At 38.0% G+C, this 25,114-nt stretch overlaps 1 protein-coding gene across 2 annotated transcripts in view; it reads right to left on the bottom strand.

Moving 5' to 3' along the window:
- WDR44 (WD repeat domain 44) overlaps window positions 1–25,114 on the bottom strand; it is an 81,708-nt gene that overhangs the window by 36,858 nt on the left and 19,736 nt on the right. For both annotated transcript variants that reach the window (XM_045473099.1, XM_045473100.1), the window contains exons 2-6: window positions 14,872–14,905; window positions 8,171–8,245; window positions 2,840–3,476; window positions 2,217–2,347; window positions 787–882 (exon numbers count right to left, since the gene is read on the bottom strand). In XM_045473099.1, the coding sequence (XP_045329055.1) occupies window positions 787–882; window positions 2,217–2,347; window positions 2,840–3,476; window positions 8,171–8,245; window positions 14,872–14,905 (973 nt within the window). The remainder of the gene's footprint in view (window positions 1–786; window positions 883–2,216; window positions 2,348–2,839; window positions 3,477–8,170; window positions 8,246–14,871; window positions 14,906–25,114) is intronic.

The raw sequence follows: 25,114 nt of genomic DNA, 5'->3' as shown, positions 1-25,114 counted from the left end.
CCTAACAAGTATAAAAACATATAACTATAATTAACATCAAGTTCTTTTTAAGCCCACTTGCTATAAAACTTGAGCCTTGTTTTCAACACATTTATTCTATCATAATTATATAAAAAGGCAAGTTTAAGTTACAGTTGCAAACCCTAGCATATTAAAGAAACAAAAATGGGGCACCAGTCAGTAGAGGATGCGACTCTTGATCTTGGGGTTGTGAGTTTGAGCCCTATGTTGGGTGTAGAGTTCACTTAAAAATAAACACATAAATAAATAATCTTTTAAACTAAGAATATCATCATGGGGCGCCTGGGTGGCTCGGTCGGTTAAGCGTCCGACTTCAGCTCAGGTCATGATCTCACAGTTTGTGAGTTTGAGCCCCGTGTCAGGCTCTGTGCCGACAGCTCAGAGCCTGGAGCCTGCTTTGGATTCTGGGTCTCTCCCTCTCCCTCTACCCCTCCTCCCATAATGCTCTGTCTCTCTGTCTCAAAAAGAAATAAACATTAACCTAAGAAAATCATCAATTTTCATTTTTTCTTCTACATATGTTTTTGCTTAACGGCAATAAACTTAAAAAAATTTTAATCCTGGTAAAATACACACAATATAAAATCTACCATTTTAACCATCGTTGTATAGTCATATAGTTCGTTGTATAGTTCAGTAGCATTAAGCACATTCACAATGCTGTGCAACCATCACCACCATTCATCTCAAGAACTTCTTCAACTTCTCATTATGATTTTTGTATTTTATGTTTTTAAGAACAACAACAAAAAAATCTAATTATACCTCATCAGTAAGCTCTCTCCCAGAGTTGGATCTAGGTCTCTGAGGGCCCATCACTTCACCTGCTATGGTCTGCCCATCAGGTGCTTTTCCATTTTCCTAAAATTATAATTTCATAAATAGAAAGTAGATGGAGTCAATTTCTATAAATACTCAATTATTCATTACCACACACAGTTCTAAAGAATTCCATAATTCAGATAATGGAGGCTACTGAAAATTTAAATGAAACACTCCATTTCAGTCCTTTATTATTCCCAGCATGCTGAAAAACATTAGGTATCAAAACCATTGCTGCCCATGAAATAATGTCTTAGTAGTCTTGAAAGCAAATAGATGTTCTATTTGAACCTGACCCAAAAGCAGTTCTCTACTAGGAGAATGCCAGCACTAACAATGCCATTAATCAGGGCTATACGTGTGCATATCTCAAAGGCAGGGGCTGGCAAACTTTTTCTGTAAAGAGCCAGATAGTAAATATTTTAGGCTTTTTGCTTCATATGTAGTTTCTGTCATGTATTCTTTTTTTTTTTTTTTTTAAACAACTCTTTAAAAATGTAAAGACTGGAGTCAGTTGAACGTCTGACTCTTGGTTTCGGCTCGTCATGATATCATGGTTTGTGGGTTTGAGCCCCTCGTCGGGCTCCACGCTGTCAGTATGGAGCCTACTTAGAATTCTCTCTCTCCCTCTCTCTCTCTCTCTGCCCCTCCTCTGCTCACTCTGTCTCTCTCAAAGTAAATAAACTTAAAAAAAAATGTAAAGACCATTCTCAGTTTGGGGATCCTATAAAAACAGGCGATGCCAGTCTTTGCTCTAAGGCTATGACAAGACCGAAGTGCTGTATCTCTGAGTCTGCTAACCTGCCCCAACCACAGCTACCACATAAGTAAGCCTTGAGTCCCAGAAACCGGCCATGGTAAATATACATGCCATCAGGTCCTTTCTATTGCCTCATATATGGATATATAGCCTAGTAGTACATGAAGTTTTTGTTCATGATTATATAAAGGAAATTGTAATTTGACCACAATTATAAATAACTTTGACCACTATAGGTCAGGTAAATGAAGACTGTAGTTGATGTTTATTAGTATTACAATAATATCACAAAATGCAGCATTCTTTCGTTATTTTAATTGTCTACTGAATGCCAGGTGCTTGGCACACATTAGCTCATTTCATCCTTTAAGACACCTTCAGGGAAGGTTTTCCCCTCATCCTATCCATGGGCCATCTGAAACTCAGATATTAATATAGCTTTGCTCGGATCACCGAGCTATGCAGTAGCAGAGCTGGCAAAAGGACAGAAGAAAGCCAGGTTTAGGGACAAGGAAATAATTTTGCCTGAAGAAAGAAGGCTCAAAAAGCAACAAGCCAGCCAGCTGCAGAAAATTGTTAATGCTTATATCAAATACAACATGAATTCACCAACCTGAGCAGTAACTATTTTATCTCCACTGGTAGCACTTGCCAAATCAAGAGAAGGCTGAGAATCCTTGACTGTATTCTCTGAAGCCATGTTCGTACTTAGGAGAGTATCAGATGTAATATTCTCTTTGGGAACTGCAATGATGATGATGATAATAATAATGATGATGATGACAATGGCAACAACTACTATTTATACAGGACCTTATATATAGCTTGAAAAGTGCTTTCACCTTTGTCTGATTCTTACGACAATCCCACGAGGAAAGTGGTTTGATAATTCTCATCTTATATATGGGGACACCAGGGTTCAAACAAGTTATTTAAATTCTTCAAAGCTATACAACTTACACATGAAGAGATCTAAGTCTTGAATGCAAATCTTAAGTCCCCAATGGAAACGGATTTCAAAGTTTGAAGTCTGCTGAAATGTTCTGTTCGAGTATAATAATGTAACTTACTACCAATGTAAAACACTGTCACTTTTAATTACTAAAATAACTTTTAGAACTTGGTCATGGTCATCAACATAGTTGTATATAGTATAAACTGAAATAAAATTGGAAAGTTAAATAGTTTCAACTCCAAAATCTCCCCACCAAAAGTTATTTCTCAGTCAATACTTGCCATCTAGATCAGGTGTTTTAAGGGCCTCAAACTCCAATTCGCTTTTCTTTTTTCTTGGTGGCGGAGCAGGTCGAGATGGAGGTGGGGGTCTAGGAGGTGGGAAATTAGTTGGAGGGGGAGGGCGTGCTGGAACAGGCTTCTTTGTACTAGCCACTATATCAGGTTCCGGAGTAAGTTGTCTTGGGGGTTTGGCAGGAGCCACTTCTTCCATGGCAGCAAAATCTTTAGTAGATAAAGAGTTTGAGGACACAGGTTCTAGAACATCACTTCCTTTGACTTCCATGGCTTCCTTGTTCAATACTTCTGCTTCGCTTTCAGGCACGTTATGCTGCTCAGCTGAACTTATTTCAGTTAACTTCGTGATTTCATCTATTGACTTCTCACAGGTGTCATCAGAAGGAAAACATCTATTTGATTCTAATTCAGTTTCTTCTATTGCATTTTGACTCTCTGCCTTTTTGGAATCTTCCTGCAGGACTTGATCTATGGCTAACAGTCCAGGTATGTTGCTAAGATCTGATCCAGCTCCAACAGGACTGGCAGTAGCCTGATCAGAGTGTCCTTTTCCCTTGGAATCCGAAGAGTCATCTTCAAGCTGTAGTACTTTCTGACTCTCCTCAATAATACTTTCAATAATCTGGTGAAAGGTTCAAAAGCAGCTTTTAAAAAATGAAGCTATTTATAAGAACATAATAACAGCTAATCATTTACATAGTACTTAGTATGTGCCAGCATGTTCTTAACACTTTACACATTTTAATCTTCACAATAACCATATGAGATAGCACTCTTAATGTCATTATACAAATGAAGGAACAGAGCATAGAGGGATCAAGTGACTTGTCTGGGGTCACAGAGCTAGTGAGTGATGAAGCTGGCAAAACTCCAGGGAGTTTGGTTCTGGAATCTGTACTCTTAAACCATTACAGAAGGGAATCTGTTAGTAGGTATAATCACAACAGTTCAACCAACCCTGTAAAGTTCAAACCTAAATTTACATTCACACTCCTGACGTCCTAGTGCACGTACATATTTATGCCAAGTTAGTTTTAGTAACAACCTGTTGCTTTGAGCCTCGTTAACAAAACCATGAGAATCAAAACCACCTAGTGCAAGAGTTCAGACTGTTTAGTTCTGAACTTAAACCTATGACAGAAAAAGCCAGCAGGTGCAGAGAGATTAACATTCTTAAACAAACTACACCTAATACTCCAATATTCAGAGAAACAGTAGGACTACAAAAAGGGTTCAAACACTCAGCTCACCTTGCTTTTTTCCCTTTTATTTCTTGCCTGTAGCTGAAAAATACAGACAGGGTTTCTATATCTTCTAACATTTGGAAAACAAGATGTTCTCTATCCAGCGCTGTCATTATTACCACTTAAAAACTCCCAGTCCACTTATCTTTCCAACAGGCCCAACCATGGATGACGTCCGCTTTCTCAATTCCTTGGCTCCAGAAAATTAACAGAACGTGTCACAGAACCATCCTGATGTGGCGTACCACAAATTCACGCTGACTTCAACTGGGTATGACTGCTGCTCAACAATATTCCTCCCTGATTTCCCAGCACGGTCCACACATTAATTGGTCTCAACCTTCACATTTTTATCCTCATCCTACCACACTTTTACCAGAGGGATATTAACTAGAGTCCACCTACTTTGTCAATTAGGGGGTTACTGAGCGCTGAGTACCCTAGTGATAACAGAAGCCAGCGGGTTGAAGAAAGAATAAGAGGTGAACAACACAGAGATAGCCAGCACGATGTAGGTTTTCCCGAAGCTTGGCTGTAAGCGGAAGAAGCTGCAAGAAAGTGACCCAGCACTTTTATAAGCTGAGTGGAAGGAGCCAATGAAAAGTAAGATAACAAAGTTCTGGAGAAGAAGAGAAAGAGGGTCTCTTGTGTATTAGACCAGTACACGTATTTCCCATTTAATCATCACATAGGCCTTGACATAGCTGGATTATCTCCCTTCTACGGAAACAAGAATCTGAGGTAAAGCCATTAAGAATTTTGTCCAACGTCCCACAGCTAGTAAACTACAAAGTCAAAACTGAAATCCAGGTTTTTCTCAAAAATCTAGTGGTTTTTTTTTTTTAATGTTTATTTTTGAGAGAGAGAGAGAGAAAAAAAGAGCAAGCACGGGAGGGGCAGAGAGAGAGGGAGAGACACAGAATGTGAAGCAGGCTCCAGGCTCCGAGCTGTCAGCACAGAGCCCGATGCGGGGCTCGAACTCATGAGCTGTGAGATCATGACCTGAGCCGAAGTCAGACACTTAACCTACTGAGCCACCCAGGCGCCCCCAGGCTTCTTAGTCTCTAATGTGTACATGAAGCAGCTTATCTGCTGAAAGTGAGAAGGATATTAGTGGGCACAGTGAATGTGAGATGACTGTAAAGGTCTGAAATAATCACTATGCATAATGGAAAGACTGACACCAGAAGAGGGGTTAAAACAAGGTTAAAAATCACAGGTCTTCTCTAATCCCTTATATGAGAACAATTTCTCCCTTGACTGAACTCTACCCTTCTTACCGTTCACTACAGTGTGAACTATAATATAAACACAAGGTGGTATATGGGTTAGCTCTACATAAATACTTTCTCCATGGCAGATAAATAGCTCTTGAAAAATAAAGCCTGTGTTGTCTTCCTCCTGATATGCCCCCATAGCACCTACTAACAGTCCCAAGCTCTGCTTCAGGAGGTAGCAAATAGGGGAAAGACCCAGAGAACAGTGAGGATTAAGACCAACAATGGAGATGATCGTGCTAAGGCAACTGTTGGCTTCCTATCACCTCCCTGCTTCAAAAAACTCACTGCTTTTCCAGTGACTCTACAATAGAAACCAGATGTGTTAGTATGACATAAGAGGCATTCCCATAATTTGGCAGGAACTTTGGTCTCTATTCTCATCTGCAAACATGCTGCACGTTTCTCCATGCCTTTGGTTATGCCTTTCACCATCTTTGCCTGCCCAAATCTTATCCATTCATCGAGAACCAGCTCAGATGTTACTTCCTCCATGAAGTCTTCCTCATTCCTATCCTCAAGCAGGAAGTCTCCCTTTCTGTTCTTATAATAGTTTGTAAGTCTACTTGAACACTTTTTACATTCAGTTTTGTGTTTATCTAATTTCCTCTACTAAAATGTAAACTACTGGGGACAGGGATTGTGTCGTGCCTGGTGCAGTGTATATCCCACAGCCTTTATCATTTATATGTGATACCTAAATTGATCGAAAAAACTAGAGCTTAAAAAGTGAGACCTAGTCTTGAGCCTCACTCAACCTCTCCAGTGTTTACTATGTTTTTCAGTTTCTAAACTACTTAAAAATCATTTTTTGGCCACTATTAGTTACCCATTTGCATCCTAAGAAAAAATTCTTAAAAAGGAAAAGAAAAACTCTAGTGGAAAACACAGAAACGTTCCAAGTTTTCAACAATAAAAATGGGCTAGATACATTGTAATATATTTGCTTGATAGAAACTGACACATGAAATAAAAACTGAGTATTGAGACTGTGTGATGAAATATGATGAAAAGTAATAATGGCAAGAGGAAAAGGTAAAATATAAAATTCTATCTACACTACAATTAGGTAAAAAAAAAAAAGGCATGCAAATGGGTGAGAACCAGAAAGGAATGCTGAAAAATTAAGATGGCTGTTTGTTACAATGTAGAACTGTGAACAATTTCTGATTTAAACAGAAAAAAAAAGGGTATTGCTCATATCTTACTTATGCTGATACACAATACGTTTCTCCCAAAAAAATTCCTTTTAAGGGGGGAAGTATGATCACTATTGAAACATGGAGTCCATTAAATTTATAAATTCCATAAGGGTAGAACAATGGATCTTCATTGGGGGGTGATTTTGCCCCACACTCTTCCCCAGACATTTGGTGATGTCTGTAAGACATTTTTAATTGTTGTGATGGAGTGGGGGTAGGGAGGAATCTATTGATATCTAGTGGGTAGAAGCCAGGAATGCTGCTAAATATCCTACAACGCATAGAATAGTCTCCCTTTCCCTCTGCAACAAAGAATTATTCAGCCTAGGGGCGCCTGGGTGGCTTAGGCAGTTAAGCATCTTGATCTCAGCTCAGGTCTTGATCTCAAGGTTGTGAGTTCAAGCCCTGTGTTGGGCTCCACGCTGGGCGTGAAGCCTACTACAAAAAAAAAAAAAAAAAAAAAAAAAAATTATTCAGCCCAAAGTGTCACTGTTGAGAAACTCTGGGATAGAGAATGTGTCATTTTGCTGGTCTCCAGAAACCCACTGGCTAGAACGGGCCAGGGGCACAGAAAATACTCAAAGTAACATAACTGAACAAACACACAGCATCCTTTCTCCTTGGGTTTTATCCTGATACTGTGAACTACCCGTGGTCAAAATTTTTATCTTGTGTTCTGTCCCTTCTAGTAAACCAAACTCTGAAGCTTTTCTTTTTTTTTTTTTTTTTTTACTGTTTATTTATTTATGGGAGAGAGACAGAGCACAAGCAGGGAAGGGTACAGAGAGAGGGAGACACAGAATTGGAAGCAGGCTCCTGCCTGAGCTGTCAGCACAAAGCCTGACGTGGGGCTTGAACTCACAGACTGTGAGATAATGACCTGAGCTGAAGTAAGATGCTCAACCGACTGAGCCACCCAGGCGCCCCCAAACTCTGAAGCTTTAAAGCATCAATTCTATAAAAGGTATTGAAGGCACTATCAGAGTAATGATTTCTTATAACCTCTAACTCATAAAGACATCAGGATTTGTTGCACTGAGCGTTTCAATACCTTTAACTCTTGGTAGTAACCTCAAGAAGAGCTGTTCTGGGGCGCCTGGGGGGCTCAGTCAGTTAAGCGTCCAACTCTTGATCTCGGCTCAGGTCACGATCTCATGCTTTGTGAGATGGAGCCCTGCGTCGGGCTATGTGCTGACAGCGCGGGTTCTCTCTCTACCTCACCCTCTGCCCCTCCCCCGATCTCTCTCTCTCAAAATAAATAAACTTAAAAAAAAAAAAAAAAAGAATAGTTGTTCTGATAATGGCCTCTAAGAACAGCTTATTCTAATACAAATACAAGCATAAAAAATAAAAACACATTACATTTTTCTAAATACTGTTTCAAGGAAAAATTATTGATTAGTTCGATTATAAAATGACCTCTAAAAAGCCTGATGCACCTTCAATCAGAAACTCCAGATTCAAAGAACATTTACTGAACATCCAGCAAGTACACAGCACTATACTAAAAGAATATAGAAAACTTTTCCACTTTAAATATATCATATAAATAGAATATCTGTTAAACTAATACTGACATTATATCTTACTAACCTTTTTAGACACATCTTGTTTCAATTCTTGTACAGGAGACTCATTTCCAATTTTGTATGCAGTGTTCTCAGTTTCCTATATTAAAAAGAAAAAGCAGAGACCAAATGATGACTTCCTTTCTTTAAAATTCTGTTTAAGGGGCGCCTGAGTGGCTCAGTCGGTTAAGCGGCCAACTTAAGCTCAGGTCATAATCTCACAGTGCGTGGGTTCAAGCCCCACATCGGGCTCTCTGTTCTTTAGCGTGGAGCCCTCTTCGGATCGTCTGTCTCCCTCTCTCTCTCTCTCCCTCAAAAATAAATTTAAAAACATTAAAATTCTTTTTAAGATGGGTACAAATTAGAAAATACAGCATTGAGGGGCGCCTGGGTGGCGCAGTCGGTTAAGCGTCCGACTTCAGCCAGGTCACGATCTCGCGGTCCGTGAGTTCGAGCCCCGCGTCGGGCTCTGGGCTGATGGCTCAGAGCCTGGAGCCTGCTTCCAATTCTGTGTCTCCCTCTCTCTCTGCCCCTCCCCTGTTCATGCTCTGTCTCTCTCTGTCTCAAAAATGAATAAAACATTAAAAAAAAAAAAAAAAAAAAAAAAAAAAAAAAAAAAAGAAAATACAGCATTGATAAAGCAAAGGCCCATAGAGCTTAGATGTTTGTATACTGAAGACAGCCCAGAGATTTTATGTCAACTGGGACAATCCGATTTGTGTAAGGTTACCAATCAGCAATTTTCTATTTTTGTACAGCAATCAGATATTTTCCTTTAAAAGTGCCCCTCTTTTTAACATTAAAAACCATACCGGAAGATAAGAACTACCAAGTACCTCTGTAGCTTAAAAAGATTCAGGATTTAAACAAAGGGTTGAGACAGAATTGTTCTTTTTCCCAGAGTATTGCTCCATAAATATGCATAAATATAAAAGTACATAATGCAGAAAACCACATTCAGAGAATAGTTTTCTTAAAAGCTCTACATGTTTTAGATGAAAGCAATCAAGACAAGAAGTTAAATCAAGTCCCCCCAAACAGTAAGAGATGAAAAAAATTAAACCCACCAAAAATACATATATATCTACGTATACATTCATATACACATACGTACATATATATATATATTTGGGAGGTCAGAGACGGTAGAAATGGATACAGTTTTTCTGCTGGAAAAAAATTCTGGTAAAATAAGACAATCGTACATTTGCAAATGTAGCATAGTATTTATCTCCATCCTAAATTGTCACTACATTTACAAAAGTATAGCAATTTGAGTGCTACTAACAACACTAAGAGAAAAAACTTTTCATAATTTTTATACACAACATAGAGTTAAAAAAGGTCACTATAACCATTTTTGACAGATAAGCAACCTAAGGCACATAAGGATGTATGTAAGTATCAAGGTAGCACTTATACAAGTATTAGGATATGATCATGATCAGTGCTGTGATAAAATTACTCCAGATCAATATAATGCTGAAGATTTAATGTGCTAGAGAAATTTATGTAGAACTTCTGATATCTTCAAGCTTAAAAGCTGTTTCATGGAATTTTAAGTGGCAGGTAAAACCCAAACTACCACAACCCATGAGGGCCTACATCTTTGACATCTATATTTCTCACCTCCCTTGTCCACCACAACCCCACAATTACATTTTGGCCAACTGGATGGTTCTTTACCATCCTTAGAGCGATAGCTCAAGTGTTTTTAGAAAAGGGTGCCTGGGTGGCTCAGTTGGTTAAGCATCTGTCTGACTCTTGATCTCATCTCAGGTCTTGATCTCAGGGTCATGAGTTCAAGCCTTACAGAGGACTCTCTGCGCTGGGTCTGAAGCCTACATTAAAACAAACAAACAAAAAACGCTTTCCCTAACCACCTTAAAATAGCCTTACCTGCTTAACTTTCTATCACATTATCATATTTTCTGTTTCTTCATTGCAGTTATCACCATCTGAAACAACCTTGTTTACTTGTTTATTTATTTATTTTTTTTTTTGTCTCTTCCCTGCCCCACTAAAACGTAAGCTCTATGAGAACAGAGACTTTTTCTGTCTACCACTGCACAGCCAGTACCTAAAAGAGTGCTGGGCAAAAGTAACCATTTGCTAAATGAATGCTGAATAACACATGCCTCTGGCTTTTCTTCAGTAAATACACATATCTTAAGTTTACATATCCTTTAATCAAATCCTGGTTTTAAACTAAAAAAGAACAACTCTAATCAAAACCAATTAGTAAGATAATCTTGACAAGACCAGGGAGAGAGAATACTTGAAAGCTGATGATCATTAAGAACAGTTAATGAATATTAGAGAAACACCTTCAGCTGTCGTATGAATTAAGTATATTTATCCAATTATCCTCCAATAATTGTTCATTAATAGGAAAATCAGAAGCACTGCACAACATAATCCCATGGGTATGTTTCCTAAGTTAACCAAAGCAAAAATACACACTCATAATTCCTGTACCTCGATTTAATTTGTTTTAATTAAGTATTTACAAGGGTCACAGATTAACATTTTCACACTGATCAAAACTGCCAAGCAGTGGGGCACCTGGGTGGCTCAGTCGGTTACGTGTCTGACTTTGGCTCAGGTCATGATCTCAGGTCATGAGTTTGAGTCCTGCATTGGGCTCTCTCCTGTCAATACAGAGCCTGCTTTGGATCCTGTCCCCCCCTCTCTCTCTCTGCTCCACCCCACTCTCAAAAATAAACATAAAAAAAAAAAAAAAACCTGCCAAGCTAAGCAGCAATTGCACTTCTATCTTACTTGGCTTTAACAAAACTCTCCAGGACTTTGAACCTTTGAAAGGTATCAACCTCTATAAGGTAAACTGTGATTAAGTCACAAGTTTAATGGAGTGATATGGCACCTACCAGAGGATCTAGTCTCCAGAGAAGTTAATCAGAAGATTTCTCAGTAAAACCTAATTTGGGGTTTATATAGTCATCTATGACTCTCAGTGGTGTGTAAGGTCCAGGTCCTTCCCCTAGCATCTTGATCAGGCTTGGGAGATGAAACAATGGAAGCCAAAAATGTGCCTGCAGACAACCAACGCCAGCTTAGACTTCACACACTCCTCACTTATCACCTCCTTCTGGAGATGGGCCTGCCCCATTACTAAAGCACAGGGCCTACTAAATCCCAGCTTCCCACCATTAGGCCGTTTCTTGAACCCCTGCCGATCACAACCTCAGAAACACACATCCTTAAAAGGTATGGTAGATCATTCAATTTCCAGTCATTCACACCACGGTTTCCCTCCACGTCTGTTGGATATTAGAGAGCTGTGTGGACCCTCCTCACAGTATTCAGTTCTATGACTAGAGCTTTTAAAATTTTTTTTTTTTCAACGTTTATTTATTTTTGGGACAGAGAGAGACAGAGCATGAACGGGGGAGGGGCAGAGAGAGAGGGAGACACAGAATCGGAAACAGGCTCCAGGCTCTGAGCCATCAGCCCAGAGCCCGACGCGGGGCTCGAACTCACGGATCGCGAGATCGTGACCTGGCTGAAGTCGGACGCTTAACCGACTGCGCCACCCAGGCGCCCCTAGCTTTTAATTTTAATAAGCACATCCAACAAAAGATTAACCATTTTCACAAATCATTTGTACAAAAGTAATCTACGCTCAAGGAAATCTTCATTATTATTTACTAAAGAAGAGTAAGCTAAAAATGTTAGTTATTGAGGCATCTGGCTGGCTTAGTTGGTGGAGCATGCAGCTCTTGATCTCAGGGCTGTGAGTTCAAGCCCCGTGTTGGGTGTAGAGAATGTTTAAACAAACTTACAAAAACTCTTTAAAAAATAAAATAAAATAAAAATGCTAGTTATTAAAAAATTCAGGTCACTTCTAGTTTTTAGTAGTGAGGAATGGGAAGGTATTAACAGTGACTAAAGTGAAATTTTATTTATTTTTAAAAATTTATTTATTGCCTTTTTTTTTTTTTTTTTTTTTTTTTTTTAGTAATTTCTACCCTCAACGTGGGGCTCAAACTCAAGACCCTGAGATCAAGAGTCCCATGCTCTTCCGACTGAGCCAGCCTGGTGCCCCAAAAATGAAATTTTAAAAAAACGTTTTAGAGATGTGATCTCTACTCTTTTTTGCTGAGAAAAGTTAAAAAACAAAAACAAAAGCAAACAAAAAAACAAGAAACAACTCTTAAATAGTGGTCATGTCCATCCACCGATTCCTATCAATGTGATCCCTTTGTCCAAGTCTCCAGTCTTGACATTCTAACTACCTCTTAACAGCTCTCTGCACTTAGTCTCTTCCCTCCAAACTGTCTCCCATCCTTCCACCACTTATCTTTCCATTAATTCCTCCATAAAAAAACAAAACAAAACAAAACTCTGAAGAGCACAACTGTAAGACATATAAAACCTGACTTTTAAAATGTCTTGCTTCAAAATTTTAAAGCCCAGAGTTCTTAACCTGACATTCAAGTTGATCGAAATCTGGCCCCACTTTACTTTTCCATCATTTTACCACTGAAACGTTTACATGGGTCATGCCAGTCTTTCAATGCTCCCAGCAAATTCTATACCTTTGCATCGTAATGAGCTCATGCTACTGCCTAACATACAATGCTTTCCCAGTTTTTCTCTGCCTATGCAGATTTCTCCCAATTTTCAAAGCCAGGCACAAGTTCTACCTCTTCCCTGAAACTTTTCCCTGATACACCAGGTACCTGTGCTCTCGTGATTCTTCTATCTTCCCTTCCCCTCCCAAACTCGTTGTGGCACTTCAAGTCTATTCTATTCTACAAATCATCAAAAATCATCTATTTTGATTCTACAAATCATCAAAATTTTCTTTGGATTGCTTAAAATATCAATAGGTATGCTGCTATACATGATATGCATTCAATAGTCGGAGTACATTCACACCACAGACTACCATTTAACAATACAAAGGAATAAACCGTTGATAACATGCAACGACTTGGATCTCAATCCTTTGAGCCAATCTCAAAAAGTCACACACTATGTGACTGAAGTTATAGGACATTCTCAAATGACAACATTACAGAAATGGAAAAGAGCTTCCGGGCTGCCTGAGGTTAGGGATGATTTGAGGTAGATGGCGGGTGTGACTTTTATAAAAGGGTACATAGCTCAAGGGAGAGCTTTGCGGTGATGAAATAGACCTCCATTCTGTGGTGGTAGTTACACAAATATACATATGTAATAAACCGAAGCAGAACTATACACTCATATTGTACCAATGTCAAATTTCTGGTTTTGATATTGTACTATAATTGAGATATTGTACTATAATTAAGATATAACCACTGGGTAAAATGGGTGAAAGATACACAGGAGTTCTCTGTACTATGTTTGCAGCTTCTTGTATCTATAATTATTTCAAAATGAAAAGTAAAAACGAACACTATCCAACTGCATGTTTATTTACTAAATATGTATATTTTCTAACTTTATTCAAGTTAAGCACAATCTATAATTACTGAGATAAAGTAAATTTCCCAAACCTGTTTGTTACAACGTAAAAACATCTTAGAGCTAAGTGGCTCTTAAAACCTACAAGCATAAACAGCAATTGTCTCTGGATATGGGGATTGGGAGGTGGCGGATGAGGAATGGGAGGGAAGCTACATTTTCAACCATCTACTTTTTGTACTAGACAAATTTTCACCATGTCCACGCATTATTTTTAAAAATTGTTTTTATCAAATACAAGTAAATTTTTATAAAATAGAAGAACTAACTCTCCTTAAGCATTCAGTTTAAGAAAAAGAACATTACCATTAGCTTCCAATCTCTTAAATACCCTTCTCCATCTTCATTACATTCTTTCTCCCTGAGAGATGACTGATACCTTCAAACTTTGTGGTTATTATTCCCTTGCTGTTCTTTATAGTTTTACTATGTTTGTATCTTTAAAGAATATATTCTTTAATTTTACATGGTTTTGAACTTAATATAAATGGAGTATTACTGTATGTATCTTACTGTGACTTGTTCTTTTCCCCCACTCAACGCTATGGTGCTGAATTAATATTGTACGTAATGAATTCATTCATATCTACTGCTGTAGAGGATGCCACATGAACATGCCACAATTTATCAAAAAGATCGGTGTCCAATGTGTATAAATAGAAGGTAAGAATACTGGTAGTAAAAAAAAAAAAATTCGGCACATTTGAGATTATATATACGTTATATACAGACATACACAAACATACACAAACAGTATGTACTCTATTTGACATAAATAGTTCTGTTGGGTGATGTTCTTGGCCTTAAAATGGCTTTCATTGGCACAGTATCTCATAATGTCTCAACACCAAACTTCTTTGCTTGGATATAAGGCTGGGATTGCTTTTTATAAATAATGATGATACCAATGCATGTGCCCATAAGAAGTATAAAAGTGTTTTGGTTATTCCACATTTTTGTCATGCAAGTATTACTTTTTCAATTAACACACACGTATTTTATAGTATTCTTTTATTCTAAACATTATAAAACAAATGGAAATTAGTGGAAATCTAAAAAACGTACAATCCTTTTCCTCATAGCACAATATTTGTTATTTCTAGAGCACCCAACCACACCTAGTAAGATACAGTGACAATACTAATATAATAATACAAAAGCAACGGAAAAGCAAGAAAATTTACATAAAATAGAAAAATGAGTGAAAAGTATACACAATTTGTAGAAATAGAATTCTCAGAAAACACAGCTTACCTTTAATGTTGAAATCCCAACCTTTCCTGGAGACCTGTATAGAAATAAAAGGAAGGAGGTATTGAATAGTGGAGGCAAGAAGGGAAATACATCTACACGCTTATTAAAGACAAGCCCACATTTTAAAACACTTATATACTTTGTGATTGAAAAAAGTCTTCTGTGCACGTAGAAAATGTAGAAAACATAAAAAAGAGAGAAGAAAATTAAAGTGACCTATAATCCTACGATCTAGGGATTTGAGTATGTACCTTTTGTCTTCCCATATACATATGATGTATAATACTATAATAAACATCCTTGTAAATAAAATTGGGGCACCTGGGTAGCTCAGTTGGTTAAGCGTCTCTTGCTTTTGGCTCAGGTAATGATCTCGTGGTTCGTGAGTTCGAGCCCTACATCCAGCTCTGCACAGAGCCCACTTTTGGGATTCTCTCCCTCCCTCCTTCTCTTTCAAAATAAATAAACTTTATTTTTTTTTTAATTTTTTTTTTTCAACGTTTATTCATTTTTGGGACAGAGAGAGACAGAGCATGAACGGGGGAGGGGCAGAGAGAGAGGGAGACACAGAATCAGAAACAGGCTCCAGGCTCTGAGCCATCAGCCCAGAGCCTGACGCGGGGCTCGAACTCACGGACCGCGAGATCGTGACCTGGCTGAAGCCGGACGCTTAACCGACTGCGCCACCCAGGCGCCCCAAAATAAATAAACTTTAAAATAAGCATCCTTCATAAATAAAATTGTGTGCTCTTCCATGATAATTTTTTTTAAGTGTATTTATTTTGAGAGAGAGAGAATCCCAAGCAGGCTCTATGCCATCAGCACGGAGCCTGATGATCCCACAGAACTGTGAGATCATGACTGGAGTCGAAATCAAGAGCTGGATGCTTAACTGACTGAGCCACCCAGGTGCCCCCATGATAAATTTCCTTAAAATAAATTTTCTAAAAGTGGAATTGCAGGTCAAAAGTATACATATTTTTCAGCATTTTGAGAAACTTTCAAAGTGCCCTTCAGAACAGTTGTACCAGTTTATACTCTCACTGCTCTGAGTGCCTGTTTCTTAATACCCCCGCCAAAAATGAGTGTTATTTTGAAAATCTTTACAAATTTGATAAGGAAAGTATCTCATTATCATCTTAATTGCAGTTCTTTGATTTGTAGTGTAGATGGAAAGTTTGATACGCATTAGACAGTTACTCTGCTTTTGAAGAGAGGTACCCATTTTTGTTTGTAGCTCATTTATCTACTAGAGCGAAACTATTCCTTTTTTTCAAAAAATTTTTTTAGTGTTTATTTTTGAGAGAGAGACAGAGTGTGAGTGGGGGAGGGGCAGAGAGAGAAGGAGACACAGAATCTGAAGCAGGCTCCAGGCTCTGAGCTGTCAGCACAGAGCCGGATGCGGGGTGAACTTGGGAAGGGCAAGATCATGACCTAGGCCAAAGTCAGACTCTTAACCAACTGAGCCACCCAGGTGCCCCAGTAAGAAACACTTTTAAATGAATATTAATACGTCATTTCTAAAACTTTTTTGTAAAATGTAATGATTACAGATGATACTTTATTTTGAAAGGCATCTTCAACATTATCAAATCAGATAGCCTCTTTTTACAGATAAAGAAACAGAGGTGCCCAGAGGTTAAATGAGTTTCCCCAAAGTCACATATTTAGGGGATAAACCAAGAGAAGCATCAAGTTCAACTACCATGCTCTTCAAATGGCAAACTGAGTAATCCATATTTGCTGTAGCAATCTTGAACTTCTAATCAAAACTTAGTGTGATAAAAAAATTATTTTGGTCACTTAACAGAACATCAACCCCTTTATTCAACAAACACTTATGGAATATCTACTGTGTACCAGGGACTACAGATATGAAGATGAATAAAACATAATTCTAGTTTAGGAGGTTTTTAAAGCTCGTTTAAAAAACAAAAAGGTAGTAGGAGCACATGGGCTGCACAGTCAGTTGAGCATCTGACTCTTGATTTCGGCTCAAGTTATAATCCCAGGGTCATGGGATGGAACCCCACATCGAGAGCATAGAGCCCGCTTAAGACTCTTTCACCCTCTGCCACTCTCCCTGGCTCATGTTCTCTCTCTCTAAAACGTAACAAAACAAAACAAAACAAAAAAAAGGTAGCTATATAAAATAGTGCTGACCATTTAACCATAGTGCCCAGACAATATAATTTCATGTGACAAAGGACAATTTGCAGAAATGAAAAATATATTCCCAATTATTTGGCTTCCCTGGCATACCTATACAGTACTGCTATGTAACAAAATCCTCTTTATCCAGGGGTGATTAGGACCAAAGCTACTCTGATTTAAAAAAAGAAAAGAAAAAAAAAAGTGTTTGACTCTTGATTTTGGCTCAGGTCATGATCTCATTTTTTGAGTCTGAGCCCCAGCACTGGGCTCTGCACTGAAGGTGTGGAGCTGGCTTGAGAGTCTTTCTCTCCCCCTCCCCTGCTCTCTCTCAAAATAAATACACTTAAAAAAAAAAAAAAAAGAGGGGTGCCTGGGTGGCTCAGTGGGTTGTTTTCAGCTCTTGGTTTAGGCTCAGGTTGTGATATCACTGTTTATAAGTTCAAGCCCCGCATTGGGCTCTGTGCTGATAGCGCAGAGTCTGCTTTGGATTCTCTTCTCCCAGGCTCACTGCCCCTCTCTCTCCCTCTCTCCCCCTCCCTCTCCTTCTCTCTCTTTCGCGCGTGCACACGCACTATCTCTCAAAACTAAGTTAGCATTAAAAAAAACTAAAAAAAAGAGAAAAGATTCTACACAAAGGATGTCTAAATGTAAGTGGAAATCAAAAGAACAAAAATAAAAACAAAAAACCTCGAAGGTTATCCAATTTCTACATGGCACATATTTTGACTGTCAATTAGAAAACACAAATCATCTGCCTCAGAGGTGTAACAGCAAATGGAAATAAGATTAAAAAAACCTTAAGCCCCAGGGCACCTGGGTGGCTCAGTTGGTTAAGCATCTGACTTTGGCTCAGGTCATGATCTTGAGGCTTGTGGGTTCAAGCCCTGCATTGGGCTCTGTTCTGACAGCTTGGAGCCTGCTTAGGAGTCTGTGTCTCCCTCTCTCTCTCTGCCCTTCCCCTGCTTGTACTCTCTCTCTCTCAAAAATAAACATTAAAAAAAAAAAAAGTTTTTTTTTAAATACCTTAAGCCCCATATGAAGTAGACAGTAGAAGAAAAAGAAAATCTGCCTTCCCATGACCCTCGTCACTTCAAGAAATCTGACCAGGTTTTTTATTTTATTTTTTTTTTTAAGTTTATTTATTTATTTATTTATTTTGAGAGAGAGAGAGCACAAGTAGGGAAGGGGCAGAGAGGGAGAGAGAATCCCAAGCAGGTTCCACGCTGTCAGCATAGAGCCTGATGTAGGGCTTGAACTCATGAACCATGAGATCATGACTTGAGCAGAAATCAAGAGTCAGACGCTTGGGGCGCCTGGGTGGCTCAGTCGGTTCAGTGTCCGACTTCGGCCCAGGTCATAATCTCACAGTTCGTGAGTCTGAGCCCAGCGTCGGGCTCTGTGCTGACAGCTCAGAGCCTGGAGCCTGCTCCGGATTTTGTGTCTCCCTCTCTCTCTGTCCCTCCCCTGCTCGCTCTCTGTCAAAATAAAGAAACATTTAAAAATTTAAAAAAAAAGACAAAAAAACCTTAATCAACTGAGCCACTCAGGCGCCCCTGACCAGTTTTTTTTTTAGCTGTCAAAACAAGAAAAACACACACAGAATGGGGAACTACATTTATCTCTTGTATGTAACATTTAATAAAGGGCACTTTTTGGCTATTGATTCACAGGGTCTAAATTATGGACTAATTGTTGACACACATGGAAATATTCCAGATTGGTGCTAACAGGGCTTTACCTATGCGTGTACAAACTATAAAATTTATTATTTTTGAGAGCTAAGGGGACATAGTGAAAAGAGCAAGAGCTTTCAAGCATATGGCCCCTGCTTAAATTAAATATTCTTCCTACCATTTACTCTATGTGTGATCTTGATGAAATCACTTAATTTGTCCAAGCCTCAATCTCCTCTGTAAAACAGGGTAAAAGCACTCTACTTCATAGACCTTTCTGTAAGCATTAAATGAGAGCACATGGGGCACACACAGTAAGTGGTAGTTTCTTCAGCAGCTTCGAATTGCTTCATCGAAATTCACAAATGAGGACCTTCAGCAAGTTTCTCTAAGGTACTTTGGCAGTCTGTTGGTAGTGGGGAGACTGAGACAAATTTCTTAAACACAGAAAAGATACCCTACAGGCTGTCAAATTCCAGTCCACCTACCAACAGGGAATACGAGAAAAACCAGATTATATTGAGCTGGTGATTAAAATGGGATCCGGCTTACATTTTGTGATGGCATTAAACAAAAAACTAATAACAAAAGACAGTCATGTTTGAGACATATTTTAAATGTTACAAAGTTGTTATGATCTTGATAGGCAGTAAAACAGCTTCTTCTAGGCTAATCAAGCCTAAAATTGTCTTTAATAGGGGTAGCCTATATGACCAGGATTCTTTTGTGATACATTTTTTTGATCCATTTATAGAACACTGGCATCTAGTAAAAAGTGAAAGCGTATTTATAATTTGTAAAGTTGGCTAAAACAACGTGTATGATTTGTATCATGTACCAAGATGAGAAAGGAACAATGCGTTTCACCCTAAGAAACAGTAAATCATAATTTAGTATTCCCACAGGAAGTATTCCTAATGGGGCATTATAATAATAACGAAACAATGGCCATCTTTTATTAAGCATGTGCCCAAAACCTTGCTAAGACTTGACTTAGTTTTAACTTCTTTTGTCCTCACAACTTTCCTATGAGGTAGTGTTATTACGTTCCCTATTATACACAACAAAACATTGGAGGCTTGGGTCAGATTAGGTCACCTAAATTGCACTGCTAGTAAATTGTAGGGCCAGAATCTGACCCCAGGCAGTCTGACTCTAAGAGCCCACTCTCTCAAATACTTTGCAATATTGCCTCGTTTCCGGGCAAGGTCTTAAAAGATGATGATTATGAAAATACTATAATTGGCGCTATGAACACCAAAGTAAAGGCAATTAGTGCTGCTTCTTGGGTTGGACTAGACTAAGTCAAAGGCTCTGAATCCTGATCTGCCTTTAACAACTACAATTAACACCTAATTGATTTGGCACTGCTAGGGAATAAAATAATGAAATGCTCCATATATAAAAGTTCAAGAGTGATGAAGCTTCTCTTTTAGTGCCAAACTTCTGAAAGTATTTTAATTATTTTTGAATTTCCATTTCAAAAGCAGCTTGTAAATAAGTACATTATAGGCTAAGCCTTGCCCTTCCAGTAATCTTTCCCTTGCAAATACCTTCTTAAACAAAGGATATACAATTTTCCCTTTCTTACTGACCTGGAGTAATTATGCTCAAATACCACACTATGTTTTAATATAGTAATGCCCTCCAGAGACATTTATTTGCAGGGAATTTATTTGCCTTCACACTACAGGACCCCAGGCTATTATGCCTGGAATGTCTGTGTTTTACAGTTTTGCATCACTTTCCTCAATTTAAGTGGTCACTTTAATTGGCCACTTCTTCCAGTTGGCCATGTGCCTGTCTTTAAAAGCTTCCCTCCCTTTCTAATTTTTGCTTCTAATCTGCGTTGAGCTGGGAAACCAGGTTTTTAAAAATGGAATTGTACGGTAAAGGAAGAATCCAGAGATTCTCAGTAAAAGTCTCCCGTGAAAAAATTTTTACACGACTTTACTGTGGACTTCATGGCACATTGTTTGATTGGTCAGGGGCTGTTTAAGTGATTATTTCTTATTTTCAGCTGTACTGGAGAATCTATTACCAAAGAAGTGGCTGTCAGGTAAGCAAGGTGTCACTATTCTTTGGTATCCCTGGACAACCACTCAAGTCTTCTCTGTTTCTCAGTCTCTGACTTCAAAGTAGAGATAAGAACATTATACTATTTCAAGGTGATTATGTGCCTAAAGAAAACAACTATTCATGTTCAAGTTTGGAGACAGGAGAAATGGGCATCTAGAGGTCAAGAAAATTAAGTTCTATTCTAGGTTTTCCCAACCAACTAGCTACATGACCTTTAAGCATGAGTTTTTAGACTTCCCATAATTTTAGAAAATTTTAAGACCCTTCATTAGTTTGAGAGTGAAGGTGTTAGTTTATACCATGATTAATGATCTAAATTTTATATCCCCTGATATCCCTTAAAATTGAGAAAAATTGTAGGAAACACTGACATAATCCAACACACATACATCCTGAAATGCCCAGTAATACTTTGATACATCTAGTTAAGTAGAAAAATAGTCCTTCAAGATTTCTGTAGATACTAATTATAGCAAATTAGATTCCTCCTGTTTACAGGTTAAGGTCAGTAATTTTTCCCAGAAAAAGTCCAAATGCCTACATAAAATAACTTTTATTGCACCCCACACAAGAGAAATTTTGAAGAAACTCTGAAATGGGGCACCTGGCTGGCTCAGTCGGTAAAACATGCAACTCTCAATCTCAGGGTCATGAGTTCAAGCTCCATGTTAAGGTATAGAGCCTACTTTAAAAAAAAAAAAAAAAAAAGAGGAAGAAAAGAAACTCTGAAGTAACAGGTAGACATATATTAAGTATTGGTGGTATACCCCACTTAAATAAAACTTAAGAAACCAAAATGAGAGCTTCAAAAGTTCATTTTTTCATTTGAAAAGTTTTTATTGTAGGGTATTTTTAAATGAAATATTTTCAACACATTTAAATATCTGACAAAGCTTAATTCAAATAATAAACGTGCTTCTTATGAAGTTGAGCAAAAATATAAAGGGCTAAACTTCCTTGATTACCTAATAGTGTAAGAAAAACTTCCAACATACAAATACTAGTTACAAACACAGAAAATCTTTGATTTTTGCAGCAGTTTCTGAAACTGAAAACATGTCTACCAATTGTACTATTAAATTTAAACATGAAAAACAAGCAATTTTTAAAACAGCTTCAAAATACAATCTGCTTTAAAAAAGTATTGGTATTCTGCTAAAAAAAACACCCTATACGGCTTACAGATCAAATATTAAAATTATTTTTAGTGTGGTTTCCACTCAGGTTTTGAATATAAAAGCAATTTTCAAATTTGTACTTCAGTAACTTACAATACAGATAGAATATCTTAATTCATTATACCTTAGTTTCTAAAAGACAGTTATTTTCATGTACTCGTTATGTTGAGTTTATACTAACAAAGCTCATGTTTGAATATAAAATAATGTGTGACAGATGCTTTCTCAGAGTCCCTATCCATTTAGCATTTTAATTACAGTTTTCCTTTTGCAGCTAGGGTATTTGTGTTTAGAACCAATTCATTTTAATGTCTGCACAACATTCATTATTTTTAAAATTTACGTGGCTTCAAAACATTGCTTTGTGGATTTTGCAAGACAGTATAGGAATTGTTTTTCTTTTATACACTCTGACCTGATCCAGCAATAGCCTTCACATACCTCAAGCAAAATTTCATTAGAATAATAAGTTCACTAATCCAAAGGTAGGTCCTGGATTTGGATCTGATGACAATAACCACAACTTACCTAAAGGGTTGCCCACCAAGTTTCCACAGGAAGCACAAAACTCTGACAAAGTAATACTGCATTCAATACAATTTCAGTGAACGCTAACAAATATGCAAGCAACACGTTTTATTAACCCTCTTAGCTTGACTTTGGAACTTGCTAAACCTGACTCTCTGGTAATGTCAAGAACAGTACTCATTTACTTTAAAAAAACAAACTCAATCTCACAGAAAATGCATAGCACTAGGCTATTTTCAAGAGATCTGGATGCACCATAACTGGGGTTTTCTGTCACAGGTGTTGGAAGTGAGTATCCTATCTATTGATGTTACCTAGCATCAAAAAAATTTACAGTAATCCCTCTCAAAATTCTAAAAGGACTTTAAAAAATCAGTCAGAAAGGAAGAATAATTTTTTTAAGTGTTTGAAGGAAGCTTAAGAACCATTTAGACCGGGGCACCTGGCTGGCTCAGTGGGTAGAGCATGCGACTCTTGATCTCGGGGTTGTGTAAGTTCAAGTCCCACATTGGGTGTAGAGATTACTTAAAAATAAAATCTTAAAAACAAAAAACAAACAAACCAACCATTTAGACCAACAATCTCATTTCACATGTGAGGAAAAGAAGCTAAATAAGGTTAAATGAATAAATGGATTCATTTAACCATTCATTTAACCTTTACCTACTGCTTACCATGTACCAGCATTGTGCTAGGCACTACGTGTAAAACAGTGAACAAGGCCGACAGGATCCCCACCCTCCTAGAGCTTAAGCTAAGATCAAAGGCCTACTTAGTTAGGACTTGGACTCAAGTCTCTTTGCGGATTTTAACAACTCATGCAGCCTGTGAACTCACCCTAATAATTCTAAAAACCCTTCATGGTTTCACATGGGTAGGTAGCCAATCAAGTAAAACTGGCCATTTATTAAAGCCTTGATTACCTAAAATACCACCACAAATTTCCCAGGGAAGATTTGGGGATCCCAGAGACTGAAAGGGCAACATGACATCAATTTGGAAGTAGAAGGACTATTAAGCTTAGCTACATAGTAAAAAGAAAAAAAAAACAAAAACTGAGAGCTGGAATCAGGAGATCTGTGTTTTAGTCCTGAATCTGCTAGACAAGGACTGTGGCCATAAAAATATATTCTGGGGGAGTTTTTCCAACTTTTAACTGTGGCCATTTCAAACATACACAAAATTGGGAGAATAATATTATGAACCCACATGTACAACATATCAACCATGTTCAATAATGATCAACATCAATACTCTTCCCTCCACACCCCTGCCATATTATTTTGAAGCAAATCCCAGAAATTGTTTTATTTTTACCCATAAAAATGTCATACGTATCTAAAAAAGATATTTTTTAAGACATAACCACAACACTATTACCAATTTAACAATACCTTATTATATACAGTCATGATTCATACTTTGATACACAATTCATACTGCCCAGATTGTCTCAAGTATTTTTTACAGTTGGTTCATTTCAATTAATATCCAAATAAGGTTCACGTGTTACAATCAGTTGCTACGTCTCTCTCAATCAGTAGGTTCCCCTTCAATCTCTTTTATTTCTTGCTATTCATGTGTTGAAGAACTAGTTTATTCATCCTGAAGAGGATTTTTAGGGCAGTGAAACTATTCAGTATGATACTGTAATGGGGGATACCCATCCTACATTTGTCCAAACCAGTAGAATGTACAACACCAAGTGTGAACCCTATGGCAAACTACGGACTACGGATGGGTGATTATGATGCGTCAATGTAGACTCCTCAATGGGTAACAAGTGTACCACTCTGGCAGAGGATGCTGGTAATGTGGGAGGCTCTGCATGTGTGCATGGGAGGAGGTAAATGGGGAATCTCTGTACCTTCCTTTCAATTTGGCTGCGAACCTGTAACTGCTTTAAAAATATAGTCTTTAAAAAAACACCCAAACAAACAACAGCAAACAAAGAAATGAGGTCGTCCATCCTGTAGAAATTCTCATGGTCTGAATTTTGTTGGTTGCATCTCCACCATGTCACATCATAAAAAATATTTTATTTATTTTTTTTTTCAACGTTTATTTATTTTTGGGACAGAGAGAGACAGAGCATGAACGGGGGAGGGTCAGAGAGAGAGAGGGAGACACAGAATCGGAAACAGGCTCCAGGCTCTGAGCCATCAGCCCAGAGCCCGACGCGGGGCTCGAACTCACGGACCGCGAGATCGTGACCTGGCTGAAGTCGGACGCTTAACCGACTGCGCCACCCAGGTGCCCCTATAAAAAATATTTTAAAGGAAAACCTTCACAAGAGGCTGGAGGGATGGAATGCGCACATACCCAAAGAAAACTGCAAACACCTATAAGAACAATATCAGAAAGACTGGTGCTTAGGATGTGCGCGGATTAAAAAAATTCCAGACACAGCTTTCCTTTATTTTAATTTATATTCAGAACAAGAACAACAAAAGGTGCGAGTCTGTTTACATGTAGACAAATAGTATAATATAAAAGGCTGCTCCAATTCTTTTTTTTCTAGTGAAGATTACCGATAGTCAAACCAGAAAAGGAAAAACAAATTGTAATGAGGAAACTGAATCCCAAAGCATTCAAGGAGATAAAAGTACCTAGATAATCTAAATGAGTTCA

This window comes from Leopardus geoffroyi, chromosome X (genome assembly GCF_018350155.1).
Source record: "Leopardus geoffroyi isolate Oge1 chromosome X, O.geoffroyi_Oge1_pat1.0, whole genome shotgun sequence".
NCBI lineage: Eukaryota > Metazoa > Chordata > Mammalia > Carnivora > Felidae > Leopardus > Leopardus geoffroyi.
This window is presented reverse-complemented; position numbering and strand designations above follow the sequence as displayed.